This window comes from Oreochromis niloticus, linkage group LG8 (assembly GCF_001858045.2).
Source record: "Oreochromis niloticus isolate F11D_XX linkage group LG8, O_niloticus_UMD_NMBU, whole genome shotgun sequence".
NCBI classification, from domain to species: domain Eukaryota; kingdom Metazoa; phylum Chordata; class Actinopteri; order Cichliformes; family Cichlidae; genus Oreochromis; species Oreochromis niloticus.
In genome coordinates this window covers 26716461-26732373 of record NC_031973.2, presented here as the reverse complement: position 1 = coordinate 26732373, position 15913 = coordinate 26716461, and the positions used below count along the sequence as shown (strand labels likewise).

Here is a 15913-nt window from a genome sequence, read left to right as displayed (position 1 = left end):
GGCGTTTACTCAAAGAAATACAAACTAGGAGATTGTGTTTTAAATAAATTTATAAAAAAAAGCATTTATCCACTGAAGCAGAACAAACACCTATCACTTGCTTTTCTTTGTGTAACATAGAATACAATCTGAATAGACTTTGGTAGCCTGAAAGGAGTAAAAGAATCCAGCCAACAGACTGCCAACTTCAACACAAAGGTAACAAAAAACAGCCAATAATGACAGGAAAAACAAAACAAAGGAAAACTGAAAATATACAAATAAAAAAAATGCAATTTAAAACAAAAAAACAAAAACAAAAAAAAAAACAAAACAACTAGAGGTTAAGTGCAGCACTGGTCAGAATCAGCGTAGATCCAGTCTAAATTTTCTTCAGTTCCATAGTCGGATAATCTGCTCAGGTACATTGTTTCTAGAACCATAACATGCAAGCTCAATGAAGCATACGGTCAAATACACATGGGAATATATTTTTAACTCTTAGGATATTTGTAAAATATGAAACTTCTGTAGATGTACAGTGATAAAAGGAATTTAATTTGCATGAATGAGCAGAAAAAAGGGCATCCACTCCATAGTGTTTTCAATAAAAGGAAAAAAAAAAATAAAAATAGGAGACTACATTCATTTCACCGAACAGAGTCCACATACAAAAACAGCAATATTAAAAAAAAAATAAATTATTAAAAAAACAAAAACAAAAACAAACAAAAAGAAAAATAATGTTGTAATGACCCCACTTACAGCTTTAGTTATCTTATTACTAGATAGTATCTGTGCCTTGGGAAATGGAGAAAGACTCAAAATATCCAAAGATACACTTGTACAACAGAATACTGCATATCTACTCACAACTGGGTTAGCTAGGTCGACATGGAGGCTAGCTGCCGAAGATGGGAATGTCCACACGTACATACACACACTTCCCTTTGTGGAATACACTACTGGTGAGATCACTTGTTTGCTGTTTCTATCTGACACACAGTTAAGCGCTTGTCTGTAATGCTACCAGGATAAGACTCCTTGTCTTCTTTGGGTGAGTTTTGGACTCATTGTTGCTAAAAAAAAAAAAAAAAAAAAAAAAAAAAAAAAAAAGCAAAAAAAAAAAACCAAAAAAACCAAAAACCTCTTTTCTTTTTTTTTTCCTTTAATGTGGATTTTCAAATCCTTTTTCCTTTCTGTGCTTCCTCTCGCCATCTGGGTCTCAAACATTGGGCATTTACAGTCGTCAGTAACTCTCTCGATTCCATTTCTAGGTTTGGTCTTTTAGTTTTTGCATCACGTTTCGTGGTCGGAAATACATGGAAGAGAGGTCGGGAAGAGTTTGCACATTCTGTAGTCCTTCGCTTTTTGGCACCTTGGAGTAAGATAATGACACCAGGTCAGATGTGTGGCTCAATGCATACAGGAGAGCAGGGGTCAGGATGCAGATGGGAGCCGTTGGGAGCGGGCGGGCTACTTGTCGCCGACCTGCTCACTGACCCCTCCTTCTCCCGCTCTGTCCGTGGTGCCGTTGTTGCGGTTGGCAGCCGCTGCTTCGTTTTCCCCTTCTTCCTCCGTTTTCACTCTCTTTGTCTCAGGCTGGTCTTGCAGTTCTCCATTCTGCCTTTTGGTGGGGAGGGAAGCTGAGGCCGAAGCGTGAGTTGCCAGGAGATGGAGAGGGTTTGCAACAGCTGGTGGGAAAGAAGTGAAGATGAATAAGGTTCAGTATGGAGTGTTAAATGTACTTTTTTATATTCCTGTATTTCAAATTAGTTTAGGAACTTCCAAAACAAACTGAAGCCATCAAGGAGGTGAAGAAAAAACTGCTGGGCTTAACATCCAAAACATCTATGCTGAGGAGATATCAGCTCTAGTTATTACAGGCCTGCACTGTACTTTATTACAATAATAATAATGCAATACTAATTCCTACCACAAGGTGGTACAAATTATACATGTAGCATTCACACTGGCTAGAACCCAACATGAGGAAAGGAAGATATGATCGAGGCAGAAGGATCACTGATACTGATGTGGAAGGTAAATGGAACACCAAACAATGGCAGAAGCTCCTGAAAGGCGACTCTTATCACCACCATCAATACCTAGAAGGAGTCAAGCTCAGAGAGTTACCCAGAGGGGAAATGATCCAAACTAGGACCACGACAAAGAATGAATTTCCATTGTTTCTTGTACTCTGGTAAGATCAGAGCTAAGAACAATAATACTTCCCAAGTAGTAACAGCTTATCAACGCCCCAGAGTTATGCAAACTGTCAGAATCCTTGTAGCACAGGAGCAGCAATCTTTCACTTTAGTTTAGTAATAAACCCTGACAGGAGCCTCAAACTCGCAGGAGCTCAACACCTTCTTTGAGCTTCAAACTTTCTTTGCTCGGTTTGAGGCCACCCCTCCCCCACAGCCCTTGTCAAGTATGCCAATGACAACACTATGGTTGGGCTCACCTCTGATGCAGATGAGACAGTGTACAGGGTCGAGGTAGAGAACTAGTCCCACTGGTGCTCAGAAACCAACCTGAAACTGAACGTCCTTAAAACAAAAGAACTCATAATGGACTTCAGGAGGCACAGACAGGTCCACTCCCCTCTCATTATAAATAGAGAACAGGTGGAATCTGTCTCCACCTTCAGGTTTCTTTATCATCACCCTGTTAAAGAAGGCCCACCAGCAGCTGCACTTCATCTGTGTCCTGAGGAAGAACAACCTGGACCAGAAGCTGCTGCTGGCCTTCTACTGCTCCTCAGAGCTCTCCACTGAGAACAGGAAGGCTGTTTATTAGATTTATTAGATTTCCATTAATTACATTTTTTATATGGTAGTTCTTGTTTGTTGTAGTCTCTTTATTAATAGGTTCTAAACTATATTTTACCTTGCGATCTGTAATCTAAATTATTTGTAGAATGAACAAATAATCTTAAATACTTACTTTGTTAAAACTTACAATTGGTAAAATTGGTAAAATCAGTTGAAAATTAGTTGAAAAATTAAAAAGTTAACTTTTTCACTGTTACATGCAGGATGGTCTCAAAATCTTCCCCGTGGTATCGTTGAAAAGTATTGTTACAGTTTCACGATAACTGGTGAGAGGTGACAGGCAGGGTACAAGGAAGCATGTTGACAAATCTATCACGGTGCCATCCCTGGAAAAACCCAGTAGCTAATTAAGAGTTACCAATTAACCCAACATGCGTGTCTTTGAGCTGCACTAGAGCACACGGACAATTACAAAAGCCAGGCATGTACAACAGCAACTGGAGGTACAGTATTGAGGACCCACCTTCTGACAAGCCCAGAAGGTGGGAAAAGCAGTTATGCAGCTTACTAGCTAGACTAACTACCAACTACTAATCATTTTTATCTAGTCTATGCTGGGCATGCAGTAGATGGCCACAAAAGTCCAGATCCAGATCCCCTGTAAGTAACTTGAGGTACGGAAATGACCCTGCTGGGTAACGTAAAAACATGTCGAAACTGAAGTGGACTCACATTAGTCACAAGGTAAGAGAGACTGCCATATAACCTAACTTCCATGATCTACAATGTTTGGAGATGCACCTCAACATAGCATCACCATCTGCTGGCTACATAAGGTTTACATCACTACAATTGCAATATATAGAGCAAGGTGCTCAAACATGTCTTCAGATCATTTACTTCAAAAGGAGGAAGTGTCAATCTGTGTTGCTTTTGAGTCAGCATGTTCATATAATGACCTGTTTCGGTCCAATTCTTCTTACAAGCACCATAATTAGCAGAGATCTTTGTATACTACTGGTCAATCAATATAGACCAAAAATCAATCTGATCATTTACTTTATAGGCAGGACTTCTGCAATCGTTTCTACTATGCATGTTTCTCCAGTACAAGCTCAGATGACTCAAATCTCAGTGGCATACTACAAAAGTAGTTGTTAGGTAGGTGTTAATGATGGTGATTAACTTTCTCTGTTAAGCTGGGCTTTTTGCTTTGGGCTCTATGCACCCTCATAAAAAGAGGCATTACTGTCACGTAATTATTCTTCTCCGAACAAATGATCCCGATGAGTGCTGCTTATTCCAATCAGACAGTATCAGATCACCATAATAAAATGATGATAAACATCATCAACAACCTATACACTACCTGTAAAGAAATAGTGGATGTAGTGCACAGAGCTATAAAACAACCTTTTTAAAATGATTGAAGGTGAATGTTATTCTCCTAAAGCCTAATAAAGGAGAGGTGGAAAACTGCTTTTGTTTGTTGGCAGATCAAAGAAAAATTAACTGAATTGACTGAATATCCTTGGTAATAGATTGCCTCCAAATAACTAAGCAATTTTCCAATCTGTATTCTAGTACCTGCAATTCCAGCAATTTAAAATGAGACTTACTGGTAGATTACCATCAAGTATAAACAACATATACACCTTTTCATCATCACAAACTGATTACATGAATTCACTGGAATTCATGTAATCACATAAAAATGTAATCTTCCAGCACAGACACATGCTGACCATAAAAGAATTAGTTTAAACCAAAGCTCTGAACAAAGCCTGCTCTCAACCAGGTTATTTGTTAAGAATAAGTTACCAGTCAGTCTCGGATATGAAGCATCAGGAGACATGACAAGGAATGGCGGAAGAAGCACTCAGATACTTAGGACTAATGGTAGAGGCAGGTCTTTATTACTATTTTCACCTGGTTTCTAGCTCAAACCTTCACTTCCACCATGCTGTAGGTTTTTAAAACCTACAGCATTTATTAGCGCCCAGTATTTCAATACTTGCCTTTATTAATGAAGTGCTGGTTTGACTGTGTGTGTGTCCAACTCACCTGCGCTAGCGGCAGTACTAATGGGGACCAGATGGGTCCCATTCTGTGTGATGGCCTTTATTGGGAGCTGGTGCTGACCGAGCGGAGCTTGTTGCACGATGGTAACCGTAGTCAGAGGAGCAGCTTGAGAGCTCTGGATGATACGACTGACTCCACCTATGGAGGAGGCTGTAATGGATGGGACCGGCTCCACTTTTACTGCACACAGAAATATCAAAAATTACACATGCTCACAGAATCAAAAACAAAACAAAACAAAACAAAAAAAACAACAACAACAAAAAAGCACCACCTTTGATCTCCTTGTGCTCTCCGCTTCCATTCTCCTGAGGTTCGCTGCTCACTGCAGAAGCAGGCTGTCCACCAACAGTTGCCATGGTGACAGCCGGGATCTGGTGAACAACATGCACTGTCTGCATGACAGGGGCAGAGCTAACTGTAGTCGTAACAATGGCTGGTGTGGCCATGGCATAGGTCACAGGCTTCATGGTCGTTTGAGGCATCTGGCGCTGCACAGCGATCAATACTGGCTGATTGCTGAGAGGGGAGCCTGTCAAAGGGTGTGATAAAGGTTAAAGCAGATGTCATTCACTCAGATAAAGATGTGCAGGAGCACACAAACACTGTACACTGTCATAGAAAAGGGTTTAATATGGGGTAGTGGTGGTACTGCTATCTTTTTTGTTACGAGAAACTGAAAAATGTGAATGCATCTGTTAAGGCCCACATATAATCCCTCTGCACACACTAGGTGTTATATGGTTCATAAAAAGGACAGAAACCTAAACCTAATATTTTACCTGGGGAGTTCTGTGCAAAGCGGGCCTCTTGGATGACGGCGAGTTTGGGCTGGATTGTTGTGGCTTGGGTTGGGGCTGGTGGTGGAGTTGGCTCTGGCTCCATGGGGACTGGGGAGCCCTCTCTGGACAGGCTGTCTGGGGTCTGGACCCCACTAGAGTGGGCTGACAGTGCCCCAGTGTGGTTTGGAGAAGCTGGAGCACTCCTGGAAAAGGAAGAGGGAAGAAGTTTTCATACCAGCCATAAAAAACATACTATACTAGATACATACTGCATAGTACTTTAGTTTCCTGTACTAAAGTACTATAGGGGGTGATCGTGGCTCAAGAGTTGGCAGTTCGTCTTGTAATCGGAAGGTTGCCGGTTCGAGCCCCGGCTCCGACAGTCTCGGTCATTGTGTCCTTGGGCAAGACACTTCACCCGTTGCCTACTGGTGGTGGTCAGAGGGCCCGGTGGCGCCAGTGTCCGAGCCCTCTGACCAGAGGCCTCGCCTCTGTCACTGCGCCCCAGGGTGGCTGTGGCTACAATGTAGCTTGCCATCACTAGTGTGTGAATGTGTGTGTGGATGGGTGGATGACTGAACGTGTAAAGTGCTTTGAAGTCCTTAGGGACTAGTAAAGCGCTATACAAATACAGGCCATTTACCACTATACTTTACAGGAATCTTTTTACAGTCATGTATGCATAGCATCAAGATGCTTTACCTGGAGGACAGTGGCCCCACAGGGGTCCTGAAGCAGGGCACACCCCTGGGCCTGCGCTTCCTGAAGGCTTGTTCTACCAGCTTGCCTTCAGAGGCGGGGTCGATCCTCCAGAATGAGCCTTTACCCGGCTCTTCCTGAGACCGAGCCACTTTGATGAAATACCGGTTCAGAGACAGGTTGTGGCGAATCGAATTCTAGAGAATCAAAATAAAATAAATGAAGAACTTTAATTAAAAGATTTTGTTGGGGTATCCATGTCTGATAACGCATAACACGCACATGTTGTTGTGCAGGATGGTTTTAGCTTGATGTAAAGAGAACACAGAAAGTGAACTGCAAATAGATTTTCCATTTTATTGAGACAGTAGTACAGTTTTTAGTCACTTTGAGGCACATTTGTCAAACCTCAACCATGTGTGTCAATGAGGAAAAAAAAAGTCACTCAGTCAAGATTCTGAGCTTTAAGCTTTCAAGCACAATAAAAACATGCATTAAATCAACTGAAACATCTTCATACAATAGAAATCAGAGGTGTGCTTTCAGCTTTAGACAAAACAATACAAAAAAACCAAAACAAAACATGCCTCTCTTGTTTAACACTGAGGACATAGCCATACTCAGTATGAGCCGTTCATTGTTCCTAGTTTATCATCTTGTAATGTTTCAGCAGAAAAGCTGCAGTATCTGGCTCTAAATGCCAATTAAAACACACTAGTATGCTGCAGACGATAGGTAATAGCTGAAGCCACATCAACATAAACAGGCATCTGCTTGTAACTGTTTGTATAAGAGTATTGTGTTGTATTAACTGAACATCAGTGAAAATAAATTTAAATTAAATGAAGGACACCCATTACCCCCCTTTTAGATGCACTCCTGCATGTTGCTGGTATCACCACTGCAGCAGATAGAGGAGAGCTGTTGTTAGCTTGCAACATAGATTGTTTGTTTAGTTTAACAGAAATCTGATGTGAACTATTTTCACATCACCTTCATTTTCACTTGGTCTTAATTCCATAATGTTATAGTACAGCCTCTTTGCCCTCTGTTGCATTTGTTTTAGAGAGGTAAGGCTGAGCTCAACCATGAACTATACCAGTGATAGTATGAATGTCACTGATGTTATCTGGGCTAAATCTTATTATACACATGATCAGAAACATATTTTACAACCCTCATCCCACAACAAGAGTAGGCATAGTCTCTTTATTTCTGGACCCCAACAACACCCCCCCCCCCAAAAAAAGAAACCATTTATTAGTCAGGGTTTGCTTCACCCAGTTTACAGGTTCACTTACTAACTGTGATTAGTGGAAACACCGTCACTGGCCTGAATGAGCTAACAGCTGGCCATCTAACTTCGCCTGGGGCATCAGGTCATTGGTTGTATTGAACACTGTTTCCACTACCTAACAGTTCTACAAGGTTCAGGTTTTGCTGGGATTCCCAGCAATGTGTACATTTTAAAAAGGGATATATTTTACTTTTCTTTGCAGTGAAGTCATTTAGCAAAGTCACTCTGTTACAGGCAGCTGTTTTCTACTGATTGTAGATTGATTGTGATTGTAATGTTAAAGAGAGAGTATCCCATTAAGAGCCATACCCAAATGCTGATGAAACTTTCCTTTTGTGAGGGGAAGCCAGTGAGAAAACGTTGGGATTGGAAATTGATCTAAAACAGCATTTCAAATAATTAACTGAGGCCCTAAAACAAGAAATATTTGAGACTGAATCAAACAGAATTACTAGATGAAGAAAGTATACAGGCGTACTGGGAGGCTAGATGTATAGCAAAGAGAAAGCAAAAGGCCTTCTGTGATTTGTATGTGAGGCTGGAGACTAAGGAAGGAGTAAAGGACTAGTACTGATTGGCTAGGCAGAGAGATACAGCTGGAAAGGATGTGCAGCAAATTGGAATGATTAGGGATACAAATGGAATGAGATGTAAATGTATTCACAAGTACTTTGTGGAGCTCGTAAATGAAGAAAATGAGAGAGAAGGACAGGTCGAGCAAAGTTAATGAATCAGGAAGTGCAGAGATAAAGAGGAAGTGAGGGCAGTTAGAAAGAGGACAAAGAGTGGGAAAGCAGTTGGTCCAGATGGCATACCTGTGGAGGTATGCAGCTCTGCCAAGTCCACTTCCCTCTAAGAGAGAGAGGGGAGGGGAGAGAGGGAAGTTGACTTTTCTACCAGACTGACATTTAACACAATTCTGGAGAGAGAGGATTGCTCGAGCAATGGAGAAGACGTGTACTGGTACCGATTGTGATGTGCCGAGCTGTAGTAACTACAGAGAGATAAAGCTGAACGAGCCATACCATGAAGCTATGGGAAAGACACGCTGAAGCTAGATGCGAAGAGTGACCAGAAGTACAGCTTTAAGCTAAGAAAGAACACTACAGATGCAAGGTTGGCTTTGAGAGTGCTGATGAAGAAGTACACAGAACGTCAGAATAAGTTACACTGTGTCTTTGTAGATCTAGAGAAAGCATATTATCATATGCTTTCAAGATATGGTACTACATGAGGAAGTTGGGGGTGGCTGAAAAAGTATGCAGGGCGGTACAGGACACCTATGAAGACAACATCAGGGATTAGCTCTGAGCCCTTTCCTGTTTTCAATGGTAACAGACAAGTGATGAGGATAGGTAAATAGATAGATAAGGAGGAGGCAGGAGTCTCAATTGACTATAGTCTACAGTCCATTGACTATACAGGGAGTGCAGAATTATTAGGCAAATGAGTATTTTGTCCACATCATCCTCTTCATGCATGTTGTCTTACTCCAAGCTGTATAGGCTCAAAAGCCTACTACCAATTAAGCATATTAGGTGATGTGCATCTCTGTAATGAGAAGGGGTGTGGTCTAATGACATCAACACCCTATATCAGGTGTGCATAATTATTAGGCAACTTCCTTTCCTTTGGCAAAATGGGTCAAAAGAAGGACTTGACAGGCTCAGAAAAGTCAAAAATAGTGAGATATCTTGCAGAGGGATGCAGCAGTCTTAAAATTGCAAAGCTTCTGAAGCATGATCATCGAACAATCAAGCGTTTCATTCAAAATAGTCAACAGGGTCGCAAGAAGCGTGTGGAAAAACCAAGGCGCAAAATAACTGCCCATGAACTGAGAAAAGTCAAGCGTGCAGCTGCCAAGATGCCACTTGCCACCAGTTTGGCCATATTTCAGAGCTGCAACATCACTGGAGTGCCCAAAAGCACAAGGTGTGCAATACTCAGAGACATGGCCAAGGTAAGAAAGGCTGAAAGACGACCACCACTGAACAAGACACACAAGCTGAAACGTCAAGACTGGGCCAAGAAATATCTCAAGACTGATTTTTCTAAGGTTTTATGGACTGATGAAATGAGAGTGAGTCTTGATGGGCCAGATGGATGGGCCCGTGGCTGGATTGGTAAAGGGCAGAGAGCTCCAGTCCGACTCAGACGCCAGCAAGGTGGAGGTGGAGTACTGGTTTGGGCTGGTATCATCAAAGATGAGCTTGTGGGGCCTTTTCGGGTTGAGGATGGAGTCAAGCTCAACTCCCAGTCCTACTGCCAGTTTCTGGAAGACACCTTCTTCAAGCAGTGGTACAGGAAGAAGTCTGCATCCTTCAAGAAAAACATGATTTTCATGCAGGACAATGCTCCATCACACGCGTCCAAGCACTCCACAGCGTGGCTGGCAAGAAAGGGTATAAAAGAAGAAAAACTAATGACATGGCCTCCTTGTTCACCTGATCTGAACCCCATTGAGAACCTGTGGTCCATCATCAAATGTGAGATTTACAAGGAGGGAAAACAGTACACCTCTCTGAACAGTGTCTGGGAGGCTGTGGTTGCTGCTGCACGCAATGTTGATGGTGAACAGATCAAAACACTGACAGAATCCATGGATGGCAGGCTTTTGAGTGTCCTTGCAAAGAAAGGTGGCTATATTGGTTGCTGATTTGTTTTTGTTTTGTTTTTGAATGTCAGAAATGTATATTTGTGAATGTGGAGATGTTATATTGGTTTCACTGGTAAAAATAAATAATTGAAATGGGTATATATTTGTTTTTTGGTAAGTTGCCTAATAATTATGCACAGTAATAGTCACCTGCACACACAGATATCCCCCTAAAATAGCTAAAACTAAAAACAAAATAAAAAATACTTCCAAAAACATTCAGCTTTGATATTAATGAGTTTTTTGGGTTCATTGAGAACATGGTTGTTGTTCAATAATAAAATTATTCCTCAAAAATACAACTTGCCTAATAATTCTGCACTCCCTGTAGTTTGCAGATGACATCGTTATCTGCAGTGTAACAAAGTGAAAAGTCACTAGAAGGGGTGCAAATGAGTTAAACAGGTGGAAATGTGAACATGCAAGGAGCAGAGGTGGTGAAGGTAAAGGGGTTTCATACCTTGGATCAACCATCCAAAGCAACAGACGATGGTGAAGACAGGTGGAGAAGAGTGCAGGCATGGTGGAGTTGATGGAAAGGAGTATCAGGGGTGATTTGTGAATGAAGGATAGCAGCAAAAGTGAAAGGGACTATGATGTATGGTTTCAGATGAAGACACTAACAAAAAGACCAAGGCCGAGTTGGAGGTGGCAGAGCTGCAGATTTTCACTGGGAATGACCAGAATGGACAAGATTAGAAATGAATACTTCAGAGGGACAGCTTAGGTTCAATGGTTTGGAGGAAAAAACTAGCGAGACAAGGCTGAGCTGGATTTAGCATGTGCAGAGGAGGGATAGTGAATATATTGGACAAAGGATGTTGAAAATGGAACTGCCAGGCAGAAGGAAAAGAGGAAGACCACAGAGAAGATTCGTGGACGTAGTGACGGCAGGTTGGTTTGACAGAGGAGGATACTAGAGAGAATAAGATGAAGCCAGATAAGCTATTGTTTTGTGGGCCTGGAAATAAGAATATTAGATCCTGCTACATAATTACATTAAAACTATGGCCCTGTCCATTTACAAACATAATGGGGGTAGAATAATACAAACACAATAAAAGAATGAAGTTTAGAGGTCTACACTGTGTATGTGCAGCTTGTTAACCAAGATCTTAGTGAAACCACTGAATGAAGCGCCAGCTGTGCATTGCATAGTCACGGATATGTGGGTATTAATTTCATGATTTAGAAAATGTATACATGATATTATAATTGATTCTAATCCACTCCTTACAATACTGAAACTGCAGGTATTAGAAGACAGGACGCACAGTAAGAATACCTGTTTAAAGTGAAATTTATTTTATTAGATGTGGGACCGTAAGCTTTACTGTTTAAATGGATCTAGTTTAATGTTTCTGAGTTCTAATGTGCAGGTGTCACATTATTAAGAAACAGCAACACAGAACACAAAAGGCAATACAATAATTAACTGGAATTAAAATATTTATTTTCCTGCTCTGTGCACTAAATTGACAGATTTTCTGCCGTTATTAATCATGTGTCCTTTTTACAGGAGTGTTGCATTTTACCGGTATATTTTCTATGTTCTTTATGGATTTTTAATCACCATTTGATAATCTCTCTGAAGTAGGTGGTACTCATAGGGACTATTATCTGTGGAAGAAAGTCATATGATCTGTGAAATGCCCCCTTAGATTGGGTAGATGCTAAGAAGACCATCTTTCATGTGATTACACAGGTGATTACCAGCTTCATGTGACCATTTATCCTGATTGCCAAAGTCAGGGTAGGTGATTCCACATAGGAACGATACCCTAGGTATGTTGAACTCGCTTCATACTATAGGGTCAAGTACTCCACAGCTAAACCACAAGGTAAAAGTGGACTTTATGGCAGAAACTCAGGATTAAACAAGAACACAGTAAGACAAAGTGTGAAATGTCCCCTCTGTGTTTCCTCCTCATTTCTCTCTCATTTCAACAAATGAAAAATAGCTGCCCTAATTTCTCACACACAATTTCGAACAGTGACCTCCTAAGATTCATCCAGAACTCAAATGGTTTAAAAGAAAAACATCCTCACATCATGGAGAAGTTGTGAACAGTAAATAAACTTTTAATAAATGTATGTTAGTCCGCTGAAATGAAAGCTCAGCTCCAGTTTCACTGTATGATGCCCAAGTATAGTAACAACAAAGTTATTTTATTTTTTATAATGTTTTGCTTGATGATCAAGCAAAAACTGCTTTTTGCTTATTTTATGCAGGGTAATCATTTCACATTTAAATTTCATTTTATTAATAACTCAAGCTAGCATATGAAAAAATTCTCAGAATGCCAAAAGTCATTGGTGAAAACATGTAGCCCCTTAGTGAACAAAAGATAAGATCTGGTATAACACTCATGCACTTGCACACCCTAACTGAATGTCAGACAAACTACCCAAGCTTACCAATGCTGAGAAAGGAAAATGATTGGCTACAATCTTGAGTGACTGACATGTGGAAAGCCAATAATGGGGCTCACTCTCCATGACAAACAAACTACACATCCAAACTGGGAGTCGTTCCCTCTCCTGTATATTAATACAGGAAAATGACAGGGATGCTTCCCTACTGTATCTGGTACTCTTTTACTGGGACACACAGTGGGAGACAGACGATCCATCTGTACCTCACAATTACATAAATGTATTCCTTTTAACTTATACCCTTGTATTTTATTTCTATCTATTCTGAACTACAGTGGGTTGGCTGGAATGATGAATGAATAAGTTTATGAAGCTCTTCAGCCAATGTTAAACACAAAATAATTAGATAGAAAAAACTGTTATCAATCCAAGTTTGTATTACTATCCAATCCCAAGCATACCATTATTACTAGTATTATAACCAAACTGACCTGCCAGCCTTTGTCTGCTGTTCTGTAGTAGGGATAGTTCTTGGTGATGTGGGTGTATATTCCGTTCAGTGTTAGCTGTTTGTCCGGAGCCATGGTAATAGCTTGAACTATCAGCTGTGCATATGAATATGGAGGTTTGGAGTCATCCTGTAGGAGACATAAAGTGAAGTTTATTACACAGGAAATGTGTGTCAAAAGCACATATATGCACACTGGCACAAAGGATTTGTACTCTAAAGTCTATGCTGCTACTGCAAACATTGGGCAATTTTTAGACTTCAGTGAGTAACAGAGATATTCAAAGTCCTAAAATCCACTGAGACTTCTCTGAAGTCTGCTGCCTTCATCACGCACAGTTCTTCTCAGACATTTAGTCTGAATCCATTTTGAAATCAAGCAGAAAGACTAACTTACACCTTCTTGCCCTGTTCTCATTATGCATTTACTCTCACCTTTGGACTGTCTTCACCTGAGGCCTCCTTGTCGTTTTCTGATTGGGAGCTGTCTCCTATAAGATCGGAGGTCAAAATGCGAGATGTCCTGTAGCTGGACAGTCCTGCCCCACGTGGACTTGATGGGCAAGAATTTGCTGCACTGTGAAAGATATTTAAAATGTCTTGATTTGAGATGGGGGGGCGGAATAAGACACAGTTTTCTAATCTGCTTCCATACAACTGAGCGAGCCTACCTGATGGTTCCAGTAGGTGAAGGCAGCGGGCTCATGAGGTGTGCAATGTTGTCAGGAATGTTGATGGTCAGAGGGGAAATCTGGGGCTGGACAGGCTTGATCGGTGATTCTGGCACGTTCCTTGACTCTTTCTTGTCATTGGACAGGGCTGTGAATGTTATTTTTATACTTGTGCTGGGAAAGCGGAAACAACACCTAAGAGAAGGAGAAAGGAACCAAAAAATAAACTATTATACTATTTGAATGTGTCAAATAATTATGCCAGTGAATTAAGTGCTTATTACAATGTTACTGTTCAGACTAGCTAGACTGGTGACAAGCAGGGCAAGGAGGTCCAACTACTGTGATTCAGTTTCACACTGTTTAAATAGGGACATCCTCCATTATGTAACAGCTCATGTCTAACATGAATAGCTTCCAGTGCATGGTTACAGTCATACCTGAAGATTTTTTCTTTTTTAAATGTAAGCACATGAGCAGCATTGAGACAAATAATGACAGAGCAAAGGTTGGGGACATGAAGTCAAGCAAGTACTTAACTTCGGTGCCAACTTTAACTATGCACCTGGCGCTGGAACATTGCATCACGAGTAAAAATCGTATATAATAACTCTTCACCAGCCTTTTATTGTGAGGGAAACTACTGTAGTCTGTTCTGCAGTATGTCAGAAACACCAGCCACGCAAGTTTAATAGTTAGCCTGTATTCCCGACATGTCGGGAGAGACAGCTGTTGAGGGCTATAGCCCCAAACAAGATTTTTTCCGCTTTCAGAAATTCCAACCTAATTCTACTATAATTCGGCCATTTTGATGTTTCATACACATAGCTATTAGTACAGGTCAGCATTATGAACGTTATCAAATTTTAGGTTGTGCCAAGCCTCTCTGTAATTAGGCATATCCCAAACACGTGATACATATAAACAAATGCAACACTGAAGTAGACTACTAGCATCCACATGACGCACCAATTCTTAGCTGAATTATGACTATATGACGTCTCACTGACGTAAGCAGCTCGCTATACACAAGCCGAATAAACCACAACTAAATAATCAGCGGTTATGAGTCGGGTTCAAAACGCTTCCAATAACTACCTCTGCCATTATCGTGCATATCTGGGTGCCGGTTGGCCATTTTTTCCTTTGGTCTCACACAGACACACACACACAAACACACGAGCTGCACGTACCAGCTTAGTGTTGCTTGTCACAGCACGTGCAACGCCGCAGCGGGACAACAAAACAACAACACACGATTCCAGAAATAACTCGATTCCCCCCCCACTTTAAGCAAACTGGGAATATCAATCTTACATTCGCGGAAGCTGTAAAGGTGGAGCCCCTCTTCTTTGGAACACCCCATCAACAAACACCCCGTTTTTTCCAAGGCATCGGAGGTAGAATTCCCCAGTGCCGGTGCCATCTTCTCCTGCGGTAAATATTTCTAGGTGCCGGCGGGAGATGAAGCTAGAGTGTCCCATGCTGACGTCCACAGAGCCCTGCGAAGAGTTCCGTCCGATGGTCACGGACTTTTTCTTCATGAGATACTCGAATTCTCGGCCCTCCAGCCGGGCTACCGCCAACCCCGACATCCCACTTACCACCGCCATCTTCTAAGATATCTGAAGGAGATTTAGAAATCTGACTTAAGCGCAAATGTATAAACGGTTGTAGGGAACTAAATAATTTTTTTTAGGGGGGAGGGGTTGTGAAATAGAGGGGAACCCAATTTTATACTGTGGAGAATTTAGCTAGGAACGTGCCAGCCCGGGGACACAGCGGCTCCGACCCACCGCCGTGATGAAGAGAAAAAAAAAGGCGTACCGACCAATCAAAAACGGCCAAACGGACGGAAGTACTGTGACAGACAATCATTTCAACCAATGGGAAAGAAGGCTGTATAGACAGAAGCGTGGCGTTTACCAATGACAACAATAATAAAAATAGCCGTATAAAATAGGGCTCGGTTGCGGCGCAGGCTGACACGCAGATGGATGGAGAGATGGAAAATGCGGCGCAGGAGCGGAGTTTAATGTTCATACAAGCTGTGTCCCAAAAAATGTCTCATGTTCGTCCTTATTTA

At 41.4% G+C, this 15913-nt stretch overlaps 1 protein-coding gene across 1 annotated transcript; it reads right to left on the bottom strand.

Moving 5' to 3' along the window:
- Window positions 1-32: 32 nt before the first annotated feature.
- On the bottom strand, window positions 33-15652 carry foxk2a (forkhead box K2a). The gene is made up of 9 exons (XM_003438490.5): window positions 15145-15652; window positions 13828-14022; window positions 13592-13733; window positions 13140-13286; window positions 6323-6516; window positions 5621-5823; window positions 5113-5370; window positions 4821-5018; window positions 33-1673 (listed from the first exon to the last, which is right to left on the bottom strand). Exons 1-9 carry the CDS (start codon window positions 15438-15440, stop codon window positions 1456-1458), a joined length of 1851 nt encoding a protein of 616 aa, XP_003438538.1. The 5' UTR covers window positions 15441-15652; the 3' UTR covers window positions 33-1455.
- Window positions 15653-15913: the final 261 nt, after the last annotated feature.